The sequence below is a fragment of the Hippocampus guttulatus genome, chromosome 6, assembly GCF_054856545.1.
Source record: "Hippocampus guttulatus isolate MCC_2025c chromosome 6, RoL_Hgut_1.0, whole genome shotgun sequence".
Taxonomy (NCBI): domain Eukaryota; kingdom Metazoa; phylum Chordata; class Actinopteri; order Syngnathiformes; family Syngnathidae; genus Hippocampus; species Hippocampus guttulatus.
Window position 1 is genome coordinate 1,694,478 of NC_141266.1, and position 21,607 is coordinate 1,716,084.

Here is a 21,607-nt window from a genome sequence, read left to right on the forward strand (position 1 = left end):
CAGCGCGGATGTATACGCACTCATGTCTTTTGGCTTCAACCAATCAGTGCTGACGCAACGGACGTTACATATCAAAGACCTTTGATCGCTTTCAACAGCTAAGCTAGACTAGCCACGACAACAGCTAAGCTAGTGGATTTGAGACGACGCCACGCTCGAGGTCGGACGGACACGCTCTCCAGTCATTTGTATGTTTCTCTCCTTTTTCCTCTTTCTGTCCAAATATATATATTTTCAACCAACAATAGCTGTCCTGTCCACGTCTTTTTTGGTTCCACCGGGGTATTTAGCCAGTGTATTTATAGAGAGACCCAAATCTCTTTAGTGGCGAGCCAGCCCTTTTTTTTCCCCCAAACCACGAACTCCTTCGAATTTTTTTACCACGCTTCATGGTCGACTCGGCCGCCGATGTCAGCGTCGTCCCTCGAACCCTAGCAGAGCGCCATCACCCGACCGCGGCTCCTCCCTCCAATCAACCAAACCGTACCCTCTTCATCTCGCTACCCGACCCTGTTACGGCATTCCCCGAACCTGACAAATTCTGCGCGGACGACCGAACCAGCGCCTCACGATGTCGTTCATCTCATCGAGACGTCCGGTCCCGCCAAGTTCCAGCGTTCTCGACAACTGGCCCCGCGAAGCTACGGATCGCTGAAGCTGTGTTCAGAATCAGAATCAGAATCATCTTTATTGGCCAAGTATGTAGAACACACAAGGAATTTGTCTCCGGTATAACACGCTGCATTCGTATCATCATAAACAAGGACATGACAAATAGGTATGGAAGGACATTTCGTAATGTAAGTGAACCGTAGTGCGGTGGTATCACTCAGTGACAACTGTGAGACAATGTGCAAAGTATCAAGCAGAGCTAAAGTGACCAGTGGTAGAATACAATACGATGACAGTTGTACAGTTGGTGCAGAAAATCACTGAACCATTTTAGAGTGACCAGTAGCATTATTTGTTGTACAAGAAGAGTGACTACGTCAGTGACTGTTTAGGGAGTTAATGGCTCGAAGGAAGAAGCTGTTTAAGTGTCTGCTGGATTTGGTGCGCATGGATCTGTAGCGCCTGCCTGAGGGGAGTAGCTGGAAAAGGTGGTGGGCAGGGTGCGGGGGATCCAGGAGGACTCTCCGTGTCCTTGTTTTGATACTTGCAGTGTGCAAGTCCTCAAGAGTGGGTAGGGCGGTGCCAATGATTTTTTCCGCCGTCCTAACTGTCCGTTGAAGTCGGATTTTGTCCTTTTTTGTGGCGGCCCCAAACCAAACTGTGATGGAAGAACACAGGATTGATTCGATGACTGCCGTGTAGAACTGACGTAGCACCTCCTGTGGCAGGCCATGCTTTCTCAGCAGCCTCAGGAAGTACATCCTCTGCTGGGGCCTTTTCAGGATGGAGATGGTGTTGACTTCCCACTTCATGTCCTGGGAGACTGTGATTCCCAGGAACTTGAAAGTCTCGACGGTTGACACAGGGCAGTTGGATAGTGTGAGGGGCAACTGTGGTGAAGGATGTTTCCTGAAGTCCACGATCATCTCTACGGTGTTGAGCGTGTTCAGCCCGAGGTTGTGTCGGTTGCACCAGAGCTCAAGCTGCTCCACTTGTTGTCGGTACGCAGACTCGTCGCCGTCTTTGATGAGACCGATGACCGTGGTGTCGTCTGCGAACTTTATGAGTTTGACAGCTGGACTTGTTGAGGTGCAATCGTTTGTGGAGAGGGAGAAGAGCAGTGGAGAGAGGACGCATCCCTGTGGGGCTCGAGTGCTAGTGGTGCGTGTTGATGATGTTGTTCTTCCCAGTCTCACCTGTTGTGTCCGTCCCGTCAGGAAGCTGAGGATCCACTGGCAGATCGTAGGGGATAAGACCGGAGCCAGCTGGTCAGCGCAGACTTTCAGGCAGGAGGGGGACACTTTGTCTGCCCCGCAGCTTTCTTGATCTTCTGCTGCTTGAAGAGCCGTCTCACGTCCTGTTCGTGGATCTGTAGGTGAGAAAAAGAGGATGGCGGGGGGTAGATAGAGTAGTTTCTGGTAGAGGTGGATGTGTGTGGGAAATGGGGGTGTCCTTTTCAAATCGGCAGAAAAACATGTTTTAGTTCATCAACAAGACCCTTATTGTTCACTGTTTGGGGGGGTGGCATTCTATAGTTTGTGATTGCTTTCAGGCCATTCCATACAGATGCAGAGTTGTTAGCAGATAACTGGTTTCTCAGCCTCTCTGCTTAGCTTCTCTTAGCTATGTTAATTTCCTTTGTCAATTGGTTTCGGGCGTGTTTGTACAGTGGCCGATCTCCACTTCTAAATGCGGCCTCTTTCTCTTTCCTGAGTTGCCTGAGTGCGGGAGTGAACCATGGCTTGTTATTAGGGGTGTTCACACGGCAAGATTTGGTCTGGTGCTAGCGTTCACACGTGCAAATTAGCTCCGGCGTAGCCCCGGAAAACAGCTTACACTCGACCAAATTCAATCCACCTCAGGGAGGTGGTTTAAAAATTTGCTCCAGAGCAAATGCTTGTTTGCGAAGCAGCACCGGTGTAAATTTGCACGTGTGAACGCAACTGGGTTAAATTTGCTCCAGAGCAAATGCTTGTGAAGAGTTAACGTACGGAGAGAATGCGTTGCTTTCGTGCTCTGTCGGACTTCCGTCATGTGTTTGTTTAATAACGACACAACACTTGGCTGGTAACATCTTTCCTTTTGTAGGAGACTGGACTGTCTCGGAGTTGTTTGTGTAGTTTGTTCCTATGTTGTGTGTTCACAACCCCCCGCCCCCCATATAATTTATTTTGTGATTTCCTCTCTTGATTTTCTGTGTGGCGCATTACGTGTTTTCTTTTCTGAGTGTCATTGAAGTCATCGTTGATTTACGTTTTCGGGGGCGGTCACTCTCGAGCAGAAGGCACGGAGACCGAGAAGGAGAGGGACGTGCCTGTCCAGTAGTCGCTTGAGTTGTGTATACGTTTTAAAAAGAACCAACACGACATCTCATTTGTTTTCTGTCGTTTTGCTCCGCTGCAGAAACTGCCATGTGAACGCAAGTGGGGCTGCACCGACGCTGACACGCTCAGCGGCTTTGTACGTGTAAACGCTCCACACAATTTGCTGCGGTGCAAAATATATCGCAACAAAATATATCGGTGCAGCGCCGGAGCAAATGTGTGCCGTGTGAACACCCTTATTGTTGAAGGAGCGGAAGGACTTCGTTGGTTCACACATGTCCTCACAGAATCTGATGTATGATGTTACAGTGTCTGTGTATTCATCCAGTGTGCCCGTTGAAGTTTCAAAGACGCCCCAATCAGTGCAGTCTAAGCATTCTTGTCGAGCTAGCTTTGCTTCATCTGTCCATTTTTTCACAGTCTTAACAACCGGTTTAACACATTTGATTTTCTGTCTGTATGTAGGTATTAAGTGGATTAAATTGTGGTCAGAAAGACCCAATGCTGCACAGGCGATCGATCGGCATGGATTTTTGATTGTTGTATAGCAGTGGTCTAGAATGTTGCCTTCTCTGGTGAAACAGTCGATGTGCTGCTTGTATCTGGGAAGTTCACAGTTAAGATGTGCTCTATTAAAGATAAGATAAGATAAGAAAGCCCAATTCACAGCAGCAAAGTTATGAAAGGAAGAAGTAGAACAACAAAATATAGGAGCTGCTGGAAAGGCAGCCACTCTCGCGGCGCCATTTTGAAGTCAAAATAACAAAAATAACACAACACAACACATAAGACACAGACAGTCGTGCAATCTTCACCACTTTTATGCATACACTTTGTTGTCTGAAGCAGTTATAGATGAAAGAGGAGAGGATCAAAGTGTCCTTTCGCCAGTGGGTCAGAGACGTCATGCTAAAAATGTGCACACGTCTGCTACAAGCTAAGTTTTGAAAGCAAACACGAAGCCGTAGCGTCCATTGACGAAAAGAGATTAGTTCACTTCTCCTGTCCCATGTAATCCGCTTCAAACTCCAAGCCCCGACTCCCAGTTCCAAATCCGCATCGGCGCTCCGCGCGAACGCTCCTTTCTTCTCATCGTCGGCTCCTCAAGCCTTACATCCATCCAGCCGCAGACCGTTCAACAGCGCCAATCTCTCTGCTGAACAAATCGGGGCTGTGAAAAATGCTGCCCATTACAGGCGCAAGACACAAGCGCCCCGGGACTGTCCAGCAATCACAGTCAAATGGCGCCGACATTCCTCCCAGTCAAAAACAGTGCTGGTATACCCATGCTGCCGAGAAGGCGCAACCACCAAGCACAGAGTCTCCTCCTTGATGAATGTCGTGGCCAAAAAATGCTGAAAGAAGTCCACATCAGGTCCACACGACATAACAACAAACACAAAAATAACAAAAAAAAGCAAGGCTCATGAGAGCACTTGCCGACGGCTGCCTACTCGGGCGCCATCTTGACGTCAAAGATTTTTTTTTTAAATCGCCCAAAATGATCAGGGGTGACTCTGGGTATTTATAAAGAGACCAAGGATCTCTTTTACAGGTCCCAGCTACACATTGAGCAGGAGCCGAGAGTTGCTGCGTCCTGCTTCAAACCTTGCTTCGAAAACCTGTGCATTGCAAAACATGCTCACTGTAGCCATTAATCCAGACATCATCTTTGATTAAAAAAAATCAAGCAACATTATTTTATATATTTTTGTTTTGCAGGTTAAAGTTTTTTTTATAATATTGTGCTTCTGAATTAATGTTGGTGATCAGTTTGAATGCATTATTTTTTAATTTAATGCAATTTTATTTTTCAGTATCGTATGGTTTGACATGGTCAGTCAAAAATGTTTGCAGTTTAATTAAGGATTTATTTATTTTTTTAAATTTCAGATGCACTTTAAATCTTTTCTGTGAAAGTTAATAAAGCTATTCTTTGTTGTAAGTTGGTCCACATTTCTTTCTTTCTTCTCTGATAGGTTAATAAGAATACAGTGTTATGCAGAGGTGTACTTATAACAATTTTATAGACAAATGATGCTATTTATAGTCGCACGAGGGGTGGGGGGCGCGAGATGTTTTGAGAAGCACTGGTGTAGAGGGAGAAGAGGACGCATCCTTTTTCAGCCTCTCTGCATAGCTTCACTTTGCAATGTTAATTTCCTTTGTCAAATGGTTTTGAGCATGCTTGTAAAATTCCCTACCTAGACTTCTAAGGGCCTCTTTCGCTTTTCTAAGTTGCCTGAGTTTGGCAGGTAACCATGGTCTGTTATTATTGAAGGAGAGAAAGGACTTTGTTGGTACACACATGCCCTCGCAGAAATTGATGTATAATGTTACAGTGTCTGCGTATTCATCCAGTGTGCCCGTTGAAGATTCAAAGACACCCCAGTCGGTGCAGTCCAAGCATTCTTGGAGTGCCAGCTTTGCGTCATCGGTCCATCTCCTCAAAGTCTTGACAACTGGTTTTACACATTTAAAGGCCAAGTGTGAAGTAATTTCATGAAATGCCAAATAGGGTCACAATGAAAGTACTTAAACATTGTCAACCAAATAAAGCATGAAAAAATCATTTATATGTTGTATATTTGACAAAATAATCGATTTTCTGAAGTTCCAGCCTGAAAGGGGCGGAACCCGGAAGTGATTCGTCACATGGAGAACAGCGATGGCAGAGCTCCATACGGCCACATGCAAAGCATTTCAAACAATGATTGAAACAATGATCAAACAGCGATACAAGTGATCGATCGAGTGCAAGTGAGGATGTCCAAGTTTTTGAAGAGTTGGAGGAAGAAGAGGAGGTTGGAATTTTACATGTTGGACCTTACATGTCCGAGCCAGACGCTAATCAGGATGCAAACAATGTGCCCAGACGACCTGACATGGAATGGAGACAAGACCCCTCAACAGTGGCGGACCCTCAGGGCCAGCAAGGCCTTCTCTGCTGGCCTAAACATTCATACAATAACATAAATTTAATTCATGTTCTTTTATTTTCATAAATATGTAAACAAAATTATTCTCTGTATTCTTTACGTCATATTATTTCCACTTCGTCGAATGGCTTTCAATGTTATTTTAAATAACATTGAAAGCCACTCGATAAATAACTTATTTATTATGGTAGAGTTTTTAACCAATCATATTTCAGCTAGCTTGTGTTGCCAGGTAAATTAAATTTGCTTGGGGCCTTTTAACAGAGAAGGCCCCTGTGCGCTGTAAATGAACGGGCACAGTCAGGTTGCAATAGCCAATCAGATCACGAGTCTGCGCACTGGGGCCAGCTAGAATGCCTCACGTCGAGACTGGACGGCGCGTTCGTTTATTGGATTAGCGCCTGCTCGAGGGAGCTATCACTGCATTTTAACCCAAAACGGCCGAAGAAGAAGACGTTGATCTGGTTGCTGAACTACTTTCCACACAATTTTCAAGATGGACCTAGCTAGCCTGTCCCAGCAAGGAAAAGGGTCTGTCCGTCATTTTCAGACAAGCAATTATGAACGGTACCCGTGGCTCACAGCCTCTGAGAAACACTGCAAATTGTACTGCTGGGAATGCCTATTGCTTGCAACGGACCGATTTGGTGTTTGGAGCCACACTGGATTTACCCATTTAAATTGTTTTACCAAGGCAGCAAGGAAACATCAGAGCACGGCTGGGCACTTACAAACTACGGTGCGTTTAAAAACGTTTGGGGACACTCGCGTAGATGTGCAGCTCAGTGAACAGGCACTACATTGGTGAGTAAAGGAATTTTATTTTGTTAGTATTAAATTAATGGTAACAAAATAAAATGACAAAGATACAAAAATGTATCAAATAAATCTGCTCACCTGCAATTTATAATGGCGCATTGTGGTCACCTTTGTGCACTAAAGTTCGTTCAATCTCAGCTGCTCAACATCGTCAGTTATTTGCTGTTGTATAGCCGATTCTCAAAATGCAGATGATCTGTTTACTTTATTTTCAAAGAATAGTTTGTTTTGTTATTGTTTGGTTGGCGTCTTACATGAAACTGCGACATTGCCCACTTTATTGGACAGACTTGTTAAAGATCACACAGCATAATTTGGGTGACATTTTATTTAGTATTTTTAAATCATCTTTTTATTTTTGACAATATCTATAAATTTAGTTTCCTGCTCTTAATTGTGAATGCATACTTGATGGTTTTAAATGCTCCTGAAATTAAGTGCTGCTTGACGAGCCTATACTGTATTGTGTTAATGTATGTGACGTCACTGAAGGCCTAAGGTTGAAATGCACAGCCCGCCACTACCCATCAAGATTGGTAAGATATAGGCTGGTATTATTTTTATGATTTGAAGATGCAGGCATGTGCACATAATTTTATGTTTTTGTCTATCTGATTTAAAAAAAAAATCTGACTTCATGTTCAAGCAGTTAGCCTACTCAGTACTTGAGTATTCTTTTTAGTTCTTTTTTTTTCCAATCATTTTTTTGACTTGTACTTGAGAGATTTTTGTAATGACTTTTTTTTAATACTCAGTATGTAATGCATCTGCCTGAATTACTTTTTATTTCATAACTTACCATCCACCAGTATCTTTCTCAGAAAATACCCACCACTCTTATATTTGGGATAAACGATACAAGAGGAGTGTATTCCTTCCTTTGTGACTTTCTGTGGTCTGCCAGCATTTTCATTATAATGCAATGCAGCAATTATTCTGGAATAGAACAAAAGATGCCTTATCTTATTTTTAAAAAATTGTCAAATTGTGATGAAATAACTTTATATCTCAAAGTTCTACATTTCACCATAGTCTACATTTCATGCATATCAGTTTTCATTCACACACCGGCTTTTCATTCCTTTGTACGAGAAGTGGAACATCTTTGGGGCAAAGTGATTCACCACACTATGAAAAGCTTCCACGCCACTGGTCTGTCCGAGGTGAGACATCTTCATAACATTGTTGACAAATATGGTCTTTGTCAGGAGTTCCACCACTGCGACATTGACTTCAGTACCTTTAAATGAATTGACAAGGTATGACAATATTTCTATTTTTTAGGGTTAATGAGCAGGCAACATCTAACAAAAAATATATATTAAAAAATGTATTTAAAAAAATACCTGGTAATAGCCGCGCTTTTTCTCTAGTAATTGGAGGATGTAAACAACTGTCGTGCACGTTCTGCAGGTGGTCTACACATGCCAGCCACTTCTGCTTCTTTTCCTCCGGTGTCTGGGAGGAAAGTGCACACCAGTACAAATGGCACTTCAAACTTTGTACCCAATCCTTCAGGATCGACATGCTCTTCTTTTTGGCCAAGGAGTCCAGTTTCTTGCACATACCTGGATATTTAATATGATATGAAAACTTATGAAGTGACGTGCATGATATATAAGACATAATCCCAAAACTATCGTATTTATAAACATAAAATTAAATACACTAACCTTTAACAATGTGCCAACAATCATAATAATGGATGACTCTCATTAATGACATAAGTGACCACCTACCTGTTTTTGCAGTTTTTCATAATTATTTTGATAGAAAAGCTAAGTCAACAACTCACATAACAGAAATAAGACTAAGAACCCAACGCTCCACCGACGCCTTTAAGCAAGACCTAGAAAAACAAAACTGGACCGAGGTCTACTCAAACGAAGACCCAAATACAGCGTTTGAAGTATTTCAGTCTACCATAATCTCTTTATATGATAAACATTTTCCATTAACTAAAGTCTCCAAAAAGTATAAAGACCCAAGTAAGCCATGGATAACGAAAGGCATAGAAAACGCATGTAAAAAGAAAAACAATTTATATAAATTGTTTTTAAAATTGAGAACTGAAGAAGCAGAAAAAAAATATAAGACCTATAAAAATAAACTAGTAAATATTATAAGAACCAGTAAAAGAGATCATTATCATGCACTATTAGAGCAGAATAAAAGTAACACACAAGAAATATGGAAGATACTTAACCAAGTAATCAGAAATAATCCTAAAAAAATGGATTATCCAGAGTATTTTATCAAAGGCAAAAATACTATTTTGGAAAAAAATGCAGAAATAGCAACTGAATTTAATGAGTATTTTGTCAACATCGGCAGTAACCTAGCAAAACAAATTCCTGATCCAACAAACTTGTTTGAAATAGATATGTAGAAAAAAACTCCTCCACGATGTTCCTTACTGCTGTAAAACAAGAAGAAGTATCAAATATTATAAAAACTTTTAAAAATAAAAAGTCAACTGATTGCTTTAATATTGAGATGACAATAATAAAGCAGATTATAGAATATGTAGTGCGACCTTTCACGCACATATGCAACCTGTCATTCAAAGCTGGTATCTTTCCATCAAAAATGAAAATTGCTAAAGTTATTCCAATCTATAAAAGTGGAGAAAGACATCGGTTTACAAATTATAGACCAATATCACTACTCCCACAATTTTCAAAAATATTAGAAAAACTATTTTCTCGCAGACTTGATAGCTTTATACAAAAGCATGCGCTGTTAAGTGAGAATCAATATGGCTTCAGGGAAAAACGGACCACCTCAATGGCAGTTATGGAGTTTGTGGAAGCAATAGCCACTAATATAGACAACAAAGAATTTACTGTTGGGGTTTTCCTAGATCTAAAAAAAGCTTTTGACACAATAGATCACAGTATATTATTGAAAAAACTAGAAAGATATGGCATTAGAGGTGTATCTTATAAATGGATAAAAAGTTATTTAGAAAACAGATATCAGTACGTGCAACTCAACAATAAAAAAACGAATCAACTGAAAATCACTCACGGAGTTCCTCAGGGGTCAGTGCTTGGTCCAAAACTATTCATCTTATATATAAATGATATCTGCAAGGTCTCAAAACAATTTAAATGTGTCCTATTTGCTGATGATACAACTTTCTACTGTTCTGGAATAAATCTGAAACAGCTCCTGACAACCGTAGAAAACGAATTAAACAAATTAAAAAACTGGTTCGACAGAAATAAATTGTCACTTAACCTGAAAAAATCGAAGTTAATTGTTTTTGGCACAAGACCAATCAAACACCAAGCTAAAATTATGGTAAACTCAATTGAGATAGAAAGAGCGTATGAAACCAAGTTTCTCGGATTAGTAATAGACTCAAAACTATGTTGGAAGCCACATATCGATAACGTAAAAAGAAAAATAGCCAAAACCGTAGGGATCCTCTACAAAACCAAGGAAGTGCTAAATAAGAGATCTTTGTACACATTATACACTTCATTATTATTACCATATATGACCTACTGTGTGGAATTATGGGGAAATGCCTGCAAAACAAACACACTCCCTATTTTCAACCTACAAAAAAAAGCAATTCGAATTATTAATAGATCAAAATATACGGAACCCACAAATCCACTATTTATCAAATTAAATACGATGAAATTTTATGACCTGGTTGACTTTAAAATCGCCCAATTAATGTACAAAGCACACAATAACCTGCTCTGCCAAAACATTCTGAAGTTTTTCGAAATTCGAGAAAGCAGCTATGATTTAAGATTATTCAAAAAACTCAAAACAAGAACAAACATCAAGCAAAGAAGTGTATCTATCAAAGGTGTTAATCTGTGGAATAATCTCAAAACGGACCTGAAAATGAGTAAATCGCTTGCTGAGTTCAAAAACAAATTCAAAAAAATAGTACAAACAACCTACATCAATCAGAGTTAAAATGATAAATTCAAAACATTAAATATAATGATAAATCAGAAATAAGTTGATAAATAGAGAAAGGTATATAAATATCCATTATGAATACAAGAGAAAATTGACACAAGAGTGTCAGGGTGTGGAAGTATATAATCCCGATACAAACCAAAAGTTGTAAAAATATCACGGTACGGGGTAAAGTATGAGCCTTAATGGAGACTTCTTTCTTCTTGCTTTTTTCTTTTCTGATTGATATAAAAATGATTTATTAGATACAATCACATAACGGGGTAGGACTAGATAAGTTTTTTACTTCTTCCTACTCCCTTGAACATAATAACTGTGTTGAATGAAGATTGATTTCTTTCTTTTTACTTTTTTTATCTACCTTATTTTCTGTCAAATTATTACTGTATATATGTTTTATGTTCAATAAACAAACAAACAAACTTGGGTCCAATTCTCCCTGATCCATTTCCCCACCTGGCGATGCCGGTCAGTGACGACAACTTTTACATTGAAGCCTTCCAACTCCGAACGGCATCTTTTCAGGCCCTCCAGTTCCATTCCATAGCTTCCCCCAGTCTCGTTACTCTAAAGGATAAGTTTAATACGCGTCATGAGACTAAAATAATTGACATTTAATTATGCTACATATAATCTACAAACCAGTTCACTGCCTACGGGCGAGTCGCAGTTTTCCAAGAGGACGTGTCATGTTCATTCGTCAACAAAGCAGCGCTGCCAACCTATTGAAATGTACTTCTAGAACAATTTGTCTGACTGCCATTATTACTCATTGCAGATATGAATAGCATCGATCGGGGTTTTCCTCGAGCCGAAAACTAACGTCGCTATCGCTAGCTTCTCCTGTTCAACGTTGCTAGCTTCTCGAGTTAGCTTTCAGCTAACGTCGCGACCTTCTACTGTTCATTCCACAAGAGTTGGCAGCTATGCTTTGACAAAATCATCAGCTCGTTTGCCTCGAGCCGAAAACTAACGTCGCTAGCTTCTGTTCAACGTTGCTAGATTCTCGAGTTAGCTTTCGGCTAACGTCGCTACCTTCTACTGTTCATTCCACAAGAGTTGGCAGCTATGCTTTGACAAAATCCTCATCATCTATCCAATAATCACACTTACTTTTTTGCAAATCCGTGATCATGAGCAGACCGGTTGAGAAAGCAGTCATCTTTGAAGTGGAGATGGCAGAGAACACTGGTCGATGATGGCGTGAAATTCATTCGCTTCGTGCGAATAAAATATGTCCATTTAAGTGCCCTGCTATAGTTCGGCCACTGGCACAACTTTTCTGTCGATTGTGAACAATACATCGCCACAAACCGCCGTGGCATCTTACCAACAAGCAATGCAACAATGCTGCTCAATGGAAGGACTTCCCTCGCATCTCTCCATGTGACGTCCTTTCCGAAGATTGCCGAAGAAAAGCATTTTCGTTGTCAAGGGCGTTGCTAAGGGTTAAACAAAGAATCTGGAAGGCCTCACCGGGGAGGCGTTCAGGAGGAATCCGAATCAGATGCTCAAGCCACCTCATCTGGCTCCTCTCGATGCGGAGGAGAAGCGGCTCGACTCTGAGCCCCTCCCGGATGACCGAGCTTCTCACCTTATCTCTAAGGGCGAGCCCGGACACCCTGCGGAGAAAACTCATTTCGGCCGCTTGTAACTGGGATCTCGTTCTTTTGGTCACGACCCATAGCTAGTGACCATAGATGAGGATTGGAACGTAAATCGACCGGTAAATTGAGAGCTTCGCCCTTTGGCTCAGCTCCTTCTTTACCACGACAGACCGATACAACGTCCGCATCACAGCAGATGCTGCACCGATCCGCCTGTCGATCTCTCGCTCCCTCCTGCCCTCCCTCGTGAACAAGACCCCAGGATACTTAAACTCCTCCACTTGTGGCAAGAACTCCTCCTCGACCCGGAGGGGGCACTCCACCCTTTTCTGATTGAGGACCATTGTTTCAGATTTGGAGGTGCTGATTTTCATCCCAACCGCTTCATACTCGGCTGCGTCCCAGTGAGAGTTGGAGAGCCCTGCTTGAAGGAGCCAACAGTACCACATCATCTGCAAAAAGCAGAGATGCAATACTGAGGTCACCAAAACGGACCCCCTCAACGCTTTGGCTGCGCCTAGAAATTCCATAGAGGTTATGAACAGGGTCATCCATGGCAAACAGGTCCTAGGTGAGGGACCAGACAAAGCACGGCTCAAAAGATTCCTTATGAAGAATAAAACAAATGGACTTCAGTTTCCCTTGCCCGGACACAGGTCACCGGGGCCTCCCTCTGGAGCCAGGCCTGGAGGTGGGGCTCGTTGGCGAGCGCCTGGTGGCCGGGCCGACACCCATGGGGCCCGGCCAGGCTGAGCCCGAAGAGACAACGTGGGTCCCCCTTCTCATGGGCTCACCACTCATGGGAGGGGCCAAAGGGGTTGGGTGAGGTGTGAGCTGGGCGCCAGCCAAAGGCGGGGACCCTGGCGGTCGAATCCTCGGCTTCGGAAGCTCGCTCTAGGGACATGGAATGGCACCTCTCTTGCAGGAAAGGAGCCCGAGCTGGTGTGCGAGGTAGAGAAGTTCTGACTGGATATCGTCGGACTTACCTCCACACACAGCCCGGGTTGTGGTACCAGTTCTCTCAAGAGGGGTTGGACTCTCTTCCACTCTGGAGTTGCCCACGGTGAGAGGCGCAGAGCAGGTGTTTGCATACTCATTGCCCCCCGGCTCAGTACCTGTACATTGGGGTTCACACCGGTAGACGAGAGGGTTGCCTCCCTCCGCCTTCGGGTGGGGGGACGGGTCCTGACTGTTGTTTGTGTGTACACACTCAACAACAGTTCAGTGCACCCACCCTTTTTGGAGTCCTTGGAGTGTGTGCTGGAGAGTACTCCTGCTGGGGACTCCCTTGTTCTGCTGGGCGACTTCAATGCTCACATGGGCAACGGCAGTAAGACCTGGAGAGGCGTGATTGCTGGGAACGGCCGCCCCGATCAGAACTCGAGTTGTGTTTCGTTATTGGACTTCTGTACTCGTCAGGGATTGTCCTTAACGAACACCTTGTTCAAACATAAGGGTGTCCATATGTGCACTTGGCACCAGGACACCCTTGGCCGCAGTTCGATGATGACTTTGTGGTTGTATCATCGGAATTGCGGCCGCATGTTTTGGACACTCGGGTGAAGAGAGGGGCGGAGCTGTCAACTGATCGGTGGTCACCGAGGCAAAAACTCGGGCGTGGGAAGAGTTTGGTGAGGCCATGGACGCCGACTTCCGGACGGCTTCGAGGAAATTCTGGTTCACCATCCGACGTCTCAGGAGCGGGAAACAGTGCACCACTAACACTGTGTACAGTAGAGATGGGGCGCTGTTGACCTCGACTCGGGATGTTGTGAGCCGGTGGGCAGAGTACTTCGAAGACCTCCTCAACTCCACCAGCACGACTTCCTTGGAGGAAGCAGAGTCTGGGGACTCTGAGGTGGGCTCTCCTATCTCTGTGGTCGAAGTCACCGATGTGGTTAAAAAGCTCCTCGGTGGCAAGGCCCCAGGGGTGGATGAGATCCGCCCGGAGTTCCTCAAGGCTCTGGATGTTGTGGGGCTGTCCTGGTTGACACGCCTCTGCAACATTGCGTGGTCAGCGGGGAGAGTGCCTCTGGATTGGCAGACCGGGGTGGTGATCCCTCTTTTTAAGAAGGTGTTCTAGCGACAGAGGGATCACACTCCTCAGCCTCCCTGGTCAGGTCTATTCAGGGGTGTGTAGCATATGGCCGTTTACCATACTGCTACACAATGTTACGGCAGTGTCGCAAAGCATTGGTTGGTTGGATGACGATGGACACCTGTTACGTCAGTTGAATAAAGACCGTTGAAAAAGTAAGTCGTGTCCTCACGTTTTTCGGACACAACATTTTGGCGACGAAGATGGACTTTAACGCAGCTCCCCTCCCCTTGTTCCTCGCGCTCCCCGGTGAGCCACCAGTCCCGTGGTCCCGCTGGTATGACTCTAATCCAACATATCTGACGGCGATCGGACTAAACGAGGCAAGCGACGCACGGCTAACGGCTATGCTAGTGCACAGCTTGGGCGTCGAGGGGTAGCGCATTTTTCGTACTCTTGGACCCGCACGGATTTATGCAGATTGTGTCGCTTTATTGGCTGGACATTTCGCTGCTCCGCAGAGTGTGATAGTCCGGCGGATTACCTTTCGCCAATGACGGCAACACACGGGCGAGCCGGTACACCACTACATTGCCGATTTGCGATGCTTCGCGATCCTCTGCAAATTCGGCCGCTTGGAAGAGGAGATGATTCGGGACCAATTAGCGGAGCACACGATTGATCCCAAGCTCCGGGAGAAACTGTTACTGTCGCCGGACGACCTCCCGCTGTCGAAGGCTGTGGAAATGGCGTTCCAACTCGAGAACGTAGCACAATTAGCAGCGCGGCTCGCGAATCCAGACACACCACTCACGCTCTCCTGCGCTGGCTCAGATTGTCGCTCCGACCGCTCAACCCTCAGACTCCACCTCCACCTACGATGGTGCCGAGGTAAATGTGGCCGGACGTCAAGGGGCCGTCACACGCAGACCTTGTGCCAACTGTGGCTCGGCCTCACACCCCACGCGTGCGCCATCTTGCAAAGCCACCGGACAAAGATGCCAGCGCTGCGGGAAGATGAACCACTTCTCCAGGATGTGCCGCTCACCTGACCGGTCGGGCCTGACCACCATTCACTCCGTGGGCTCCGGCGCCAAGCCGTTCAAGTGGTGCACAGTGGAACTGGACGGCGTGAGCTTGCCACTCCTGCTTGACACTGCAGCCTCCAGGTCACTACTAAACGTGTCCACAGTTAGACGCCTATTTCCCCGGCTCTCGATTAAGGCCAATGCCGAAGACTTGTTTGGCTATGGCCACGCTAAAATTGGCATGGTGGGCACCGCCACCTTCGCCGTGCGCTATGGCTGTAAAACTCTCCCTGCTTTCACCTTCCAAGTCTCCCGTCATGGCGCCAACCTCTTGGGCTTCGACTTGTTTTGCGCACTCGGATTTTCCATCACTGACAACGTGGGCAACGCAATTCTGACGGTGACTACATCCTGGCAGTACCGTTGGCCATCGCTCTTTACAGGTTTGGGCTGTCTCACTGCCTTCAACCATCAGCCACTCATTGATCCTACTGTGCCCCCCGTGATCCAGCCTCTTCGCCGACTGCCCCTCGCCCTGCGTGATGACATCTCGGCCGAGCTACAGAAACTCCTTGATGCTGGCATCATTGAGCGGATTGACGCATCCCCTTCGATCTCCAACCTGGTGGTAGTGAAGAAAAAGACGGGTGGTCTGCGACCCTGAGTTGACCTCAGAATGGCTAACAAGGCAGTGATTCCTGACAAATACCCACTGCCCACAGCGAAGGTGTTGGCTGCCAAGTTGTATGGGTCCACCATGTTCAAAAAACTGGACCTGCGACAAGGCTACCTACAGGTTCCCCTGCACCCTGACAGTCGTAACCTTACAGCCTTTGTGACTCGCATGGGGGTTTTTCGCTACACCCGCATGCCCTTCGGCCTCAGCTCCACCCCCAGCTGTTTTCAAAAGATCATGGCCACCATCTTCGCAAGCATCCCGGGGGTGGTTATTTACCTGGATGACATTGTAATACATTGCAACGTGTGACCTGCATGATGATTGCCTCTCCAAGGTGCTCGATGTGCTGGCAAGGCACAACCTCACCCTGAATGGGGAGAAGTGCATCTTTTCGGCATCGGCTATTGAGTTTGTGGGATTTCGCCTGTCCGCTGATGGCCTGAGTCCACTACACTCCAACGTTGATGCAGTATTGCGCCTGCCAGAGCCCTCGTGCCCCGCAGAACTGTCCACCTTTCTGGGCATGACAGCTTTTTACTTGCGCTTCCTCCCCAACTACTCTGATACGACCGCACCACTGCGTGCCCTCCTAAAGCAGGATGCCTTGTGGTCATGGATGCCGGCATGCTCAGCAGCCATTCGCCGACTCAAGACACAGCTCACCTCCCCACCAGTACTCGCCCATTTTGACTTGGAAAGCCCAACGTTCGTGACCTGTGACGCATCCAACACTGCGGTTGGGGCTGTGCTGTCCCAGGTCACTCACTTCTGCTGAGAAGAAGTACTCTGTTTTGGAGAGGGAGGCTCTGGCTTGTGTTTGGGCATGTGAGAGGTGGCACATGTACCTGTATGGCAGACACTTTACACTCCGCACCGACCACAAGGCTCTCACAGCCTTATTAGCTACAACTGGGTCGGGGCACAAGCCGCTGCGGTTGTATAGGTGGACTGAGAGATTACAAGCTTACGATTTCACCACCCAGTTCACACCAGGTAGGGACAACGTGGTGGCGGATTTGCTTTCCCGTGCCACGCCCAGTCCCGCACCGGACACAGACCATGACACCTTGGAACAAGGTTTGATCCTCCATCTCCACACACCCCTCCAAGCTGCCGTCTCACTGCAAGACCTTCAGGCAGCGTCCGCCGTAGACCCAACACTAACCAAGCTCCGGACCTTCATCCGTGAGGGCTGGCCCGCAAAGGTCTCGGAGGAACTTGCACCTTTCCACCGGGTGAAGGGTGAGCTTTCTTGTTGGAACGATGTCTGTGTGGCTAGGGGGCTCTGTACTGTGGTTCCTTTCACCTTGAGGCAAGACTGGCTACACCCCCAATCTGCAGCCCGTGGCGTGGCCGGCCAGCCCATGGACTCATATCCAGGTCGACATTTGCGGTGAACTCCATGCCATGCCTCAACACCAGCGATTCCTCCTGGTGGCATACGACCTCCACTCAAAATGGCCCAAGGTTCTGCCTGCTGGGTCAATCACGACCAAATTCGTCACGGACTTCCTATCCTCTTTTTTTGCATGATGGGGCGTGTTTGACATTATCACGACGGATAATGGGCCTCAGTTCATCTCAGCTGACTTCGCAGCTTTCACGGGAGCGAGGGGGGCGAAGCAACCCGCACTTACTGTGTCAGATTGGTTCCGCATTCGCCGGCCCGGCCGTTCACACAAATTGGACTCATTCTGGACAGCGACGGTCCAGATTACTGCTCAACTTGGACCAGCCACCTTCCGTCTGGCCGACGGGTCACATTGGCATGCCAGCCGCCTCAGGAGAGTGGCATCACCTACTCCTGTGAATGAAAGAGCTGTAGCAAATCTGGACCTCTCAGACAAGGACTATGATTTTCCTGTTGCTTGTCCTGGGACACCGGTGAGGCGCCTTCAAGAACATGGTGAACCAGCTGTGCCTGAGGGACCGGGGCCTCGTCCAGCTCGGGTCCACCTCCGGCCTCGTTTTTTAGACGATTACGTGACTGACTTCTAATACTAAGTTTTAGCCAGTGCTTAGCCTGTTGCGTGGCAGAATACCCACAAGGCTAAGCGGGTAAACCGGCAGTCTACCCGGTTTGCTCAGCTCAGGAAGGGCTTTGTTCTATCCCTTTTTTAGATTGTTTGTGATTTGAGAAGTTTTCCAGATTCCATCAAGGGAGGGGGTAAATGTAGCATATGCCTGTTTACCATACTGCTACACGATGTTACGGCAGTGTCGCAAAGCATTGGTTGGTTGGATGACGACGGACACCTGTTACGTCAGTTGAATAAAGACCGTTGAAAAAGTAAGTAAGTCGTGTCCTCACGTTTTTCGGACACAACAGGGTGCTGGAGAGGAGGTTTGTTTACTTGGTCAGCCAGCATTCATAGCGCTGTGTTTGCGTTGTGGTGGGATGTAGACACCCGCGAGTATGAAGGAGGAGGACCTAAGTGATGAGTTGAATGGCTTACAGTTAAGAAACAGCGACTCCAAGTGTGTGTTGAGCTTCGAGACGCAATTGCACCATTCTTCGTTGATATCAAAGCATATTCCACCACCTTTTGATTTCCTTGATAGCTAGGTGTTGTGATCGGCTAGGAAGAGGCAGAAGCTGGGAAGCTGCAGCACGACATCCGGGTGGCGGTCGCTGATCCAGGTTTTGCTGAAGCAGTTTGGTTTTGATGGTCTTTGTGAGAAGTTCACCCATCAGTTTGGGGTCAAAATCCACACTGACATAGCTTGACTAGCATGTGGCTCGCTTCCCCCTCTTCTGGCGGCGTTTCCAAGCTACGTATGGTGCTGCCACCCCACCAGCTATTAACTCTGAAAAACATTGTGGGTCTACACGTGTTGGTGAAAATAGAACGAGCTGAGCAAGTCTACTTTTGAGTAAGTAAGCGGCGTGGATTCGCCAGAAACGAACGAAAATGACAAAAACGAAGACAATACTATGGAGCGCGTAACCGAGGCACCTACTCGTGCTGCCGCCATCTTGTTAATACGAAGAACATGGGAGATTGGGATTGATTGTATCTTTTCTCCACTGTGTGTATTGAAATTTTTTTCTTGGATTGGAGTTGAAATTGGATTGCTGAACCTTGGATCGTTTCGTGGCGAGCCAGATCTCAAGACGAGGACAGAGGACTGGTCAGGGCCACAGTGTGGCCAGCTGTGGTAACTGCCAGAGGACATCAAAATTCCTGAATGTTTTTGTCTATGACATAGATTAGAAAAAAAAAAGAATCAATCAGGACAATGAATGTATATACATTAACACAAGGGGGATTTTGCTCTTTTTTTCTCTTTATATCAAAAAAGAGCTGAATGAAAGTTTCCTTTTTTTGTTTTGCTTTGTTTGCTAAATAGCATTGTGAGGCAATACATTCATGCTGTTCAACTTCCGTGAGTCTCTTTTCTGAGTCATGTTGATGATTAAGGGTTTCCAACATCTTCGAGCCTCAACAACAATGGCGGATGCTGGTCTCAGGGATGAGAGTGGTGAGTGATAAAAAAATCTGAAAATCAGCCGGGGGTCTGGGGGTCGCAGAAAACGATCCGGATGGGGGCCCAGGGGGCAAAGCCCCTGGAAGCTGATGGGTTTTAGAGATTTTAAAGGATTAAAACCATTAATTTTATCAACAAAATTTTACAATTTGTGTGGAAATACCATTCCCTAATTGCTTACAAAATTGGCACTTTATACTCAACATGCTAAAGATGAATCAATGTACACACGACTTGAAACTTTCACAGAACCCCCCCCCCCCCCCCCCCACGATTGTTCACCATTCTTTCAAGTGAAAATTTGACATAGGCCTTTGTGCAATTTCGCTTATGCATTCCTGGTGAGCACCAACAGGTAACTTCAAATTTGCTGCTCAAAATCAAAACTATAAAAGGAAACGCATTCTGTGCCATATTTATGTTTTGTTCATTACTTGTATTCATAAAATGTTGTGTAAATGTGATAAAAAGCTGTTAATTCTTACCTCATACAGTGATAGTGAAGTCCCAAACGGTTTACTATATATGGGTTATGAATGCATCGTCACACACTGTACACAGAGCTCTCCAAGTGACATCGATTTTTCACGAAATCCGACACAAACACAGACAATGGTTCCTCTTTACTGGTTCTTACTGAGGACACCGTCAGCTTTCTATTCAACCAGTCCCATTGAAACTTGTTTTTCAGATCCGCATCTATCTGACACGCTCTCTGGAATGACCTCCCACTAAACATTCGGCAAGCCTCCTCGCTGCCCATCTTCAAAACCCTCCTCAAAACTCACTTGTATTCTTTGGCATTCGACTCAGCATGACTTAGATTTGTTCTTGGTTTTACTGTTTGGTGCTTTCTACCGCCTTTATTACCGATTTGTCTTACTGTTTATTGTGCATGTTAAATTGCTCCATGTACAGCACTTTGTATGCAGCGATGGCTGTTTGAAAGTGCTCTATAAATACTGTTGACTTGACTTGACTTGACGCGTTAGCTCCGTCACGAGTCTCGATAACATTCGGCATTTGTTTAATACAGACTACATACACCTGTAATTTCAATACACTACATTCCTCGTGCAAAACCATTCAAAATTCGCGGAAAAGGGGTTTAGGAAGGCGAACACGGATTAGTTGTGATTCTGCATTTGCCGATATAGCGACCAATCACAACAAGTAAGACATTGTTTTTAGCCCATATACGAAGAAACGACAAACTAACGCTTCGCGAGAAAAAAACGGTATTCAAAATAGTTGCTTGCAAACTTTATTTGTAAACATTACGAGTCCCGAGTCTGCTGAAGACAATTAAGTCCGGCAGCCCAGAAATAACACCAGACCCCTCCCCCCAAAATTTTCTCAACGGATTTGGAACGATATAAAAAAAGTCCGTTTTGACTGGAAAAAAGCGGAATTCTGCCAAAAAGCTGAAAAATCTCATCCCTGTGGTCTGTCAAGGAGGGGAAGCTCAATTTCGGCCTACATCATAAAATGTGTCCGTTTATTTATACGTGAATTATACTCTCGGAAACTGTGGCCAGTCAGTCTGCGAACACAAGCAACGACAGTAAAACCCACCAGAAATAAAAGATTAATTTGTCGCTAGTCATTTTCAACAAAGAGAGTGTTGCTAAAATGATTAGAAGTCTCCAGTTCAACTCAGAACAGAATGGGAATTGAAAAATGCTCCCACGGATGCCTACACCAAAAGATTGGTGATTGGTTCATTTCACTGTCAATCAAAAAGAGATTCAGCCTCAGACACATCATCCAATCATCATGCAGAAATGCTGAGCGTCCGCGCCAGCCGATAAACGCGCACTGTCCATAGACTCCAGAGACGCTGACCGTTCGATGGGCGGGGAAAAAACAGCATTTATCCAATGACTCATCTCGTTTCAATGCATTGCGACGACGGGCTCTGAACTCTCTAGACACCCAGCATCCGCGCTGTAAACACTCAGCGTCCACACAGTTTAAAGTACAGTGAAGTAGAGAGTCGCGTCGTAACCAGTAATAAGAAGCTAATTCGGAACAAAAGTTTGCCACGTTGTAGCGCATACTTAGTCAATGACATGTACACACAATTGAATGTACACACATATATTTGATCCCTTTTTTTTTTTT

At 45.4% G+C, this 21,607-nt stretch overlaps 1 protein-coding gene, 1 long non-coding RNA gene and 1 pseudogene across 2 annotated transcripts in view; all 3 read right to left on the reverse strand.

Moving 5' to 3' along the window:
• Positions 1–699: 699 nt before the first annotated feature.
• LOC147203267 (uncharacterized) overlaps positions 700–21,607 on the reverse strand; it is a 35,894-nt gene continuing 14,986 nt past the window's right edge. The window contains exon 2 of the mRNA XM_086114627.1: positions 700–1,981. Within this exon, the coding sequence (XP_085970753.1) occupies positions 990–1,538 (549 nt within the window). The 5' untranslated portion in view covers positions 1,539–1,981 and the 3' untranslated portion in view covers positions 700–989. The remainder of the gene's footprint in view (positions 1,982–21,607) is intronic.
• Positions 6,563–8,404, reverse strand: LOC147203268 (uncharacterized). The gene is made up of 3 exons (XR_015101198.1): positions 8,368–8,404; positions 8,041–8,262; positions 6,563–7,934 (listed from the first exon to the last, which is right to left on the reverse strand). It is a non-coding gene; the product is annotated as an uncharacterized LOC147203268 (long non-coding RNA).
• On the reverse strand, positions 18,353–18,970 carry LOC147203269 (uncharacterized; annotated as a pseudogene).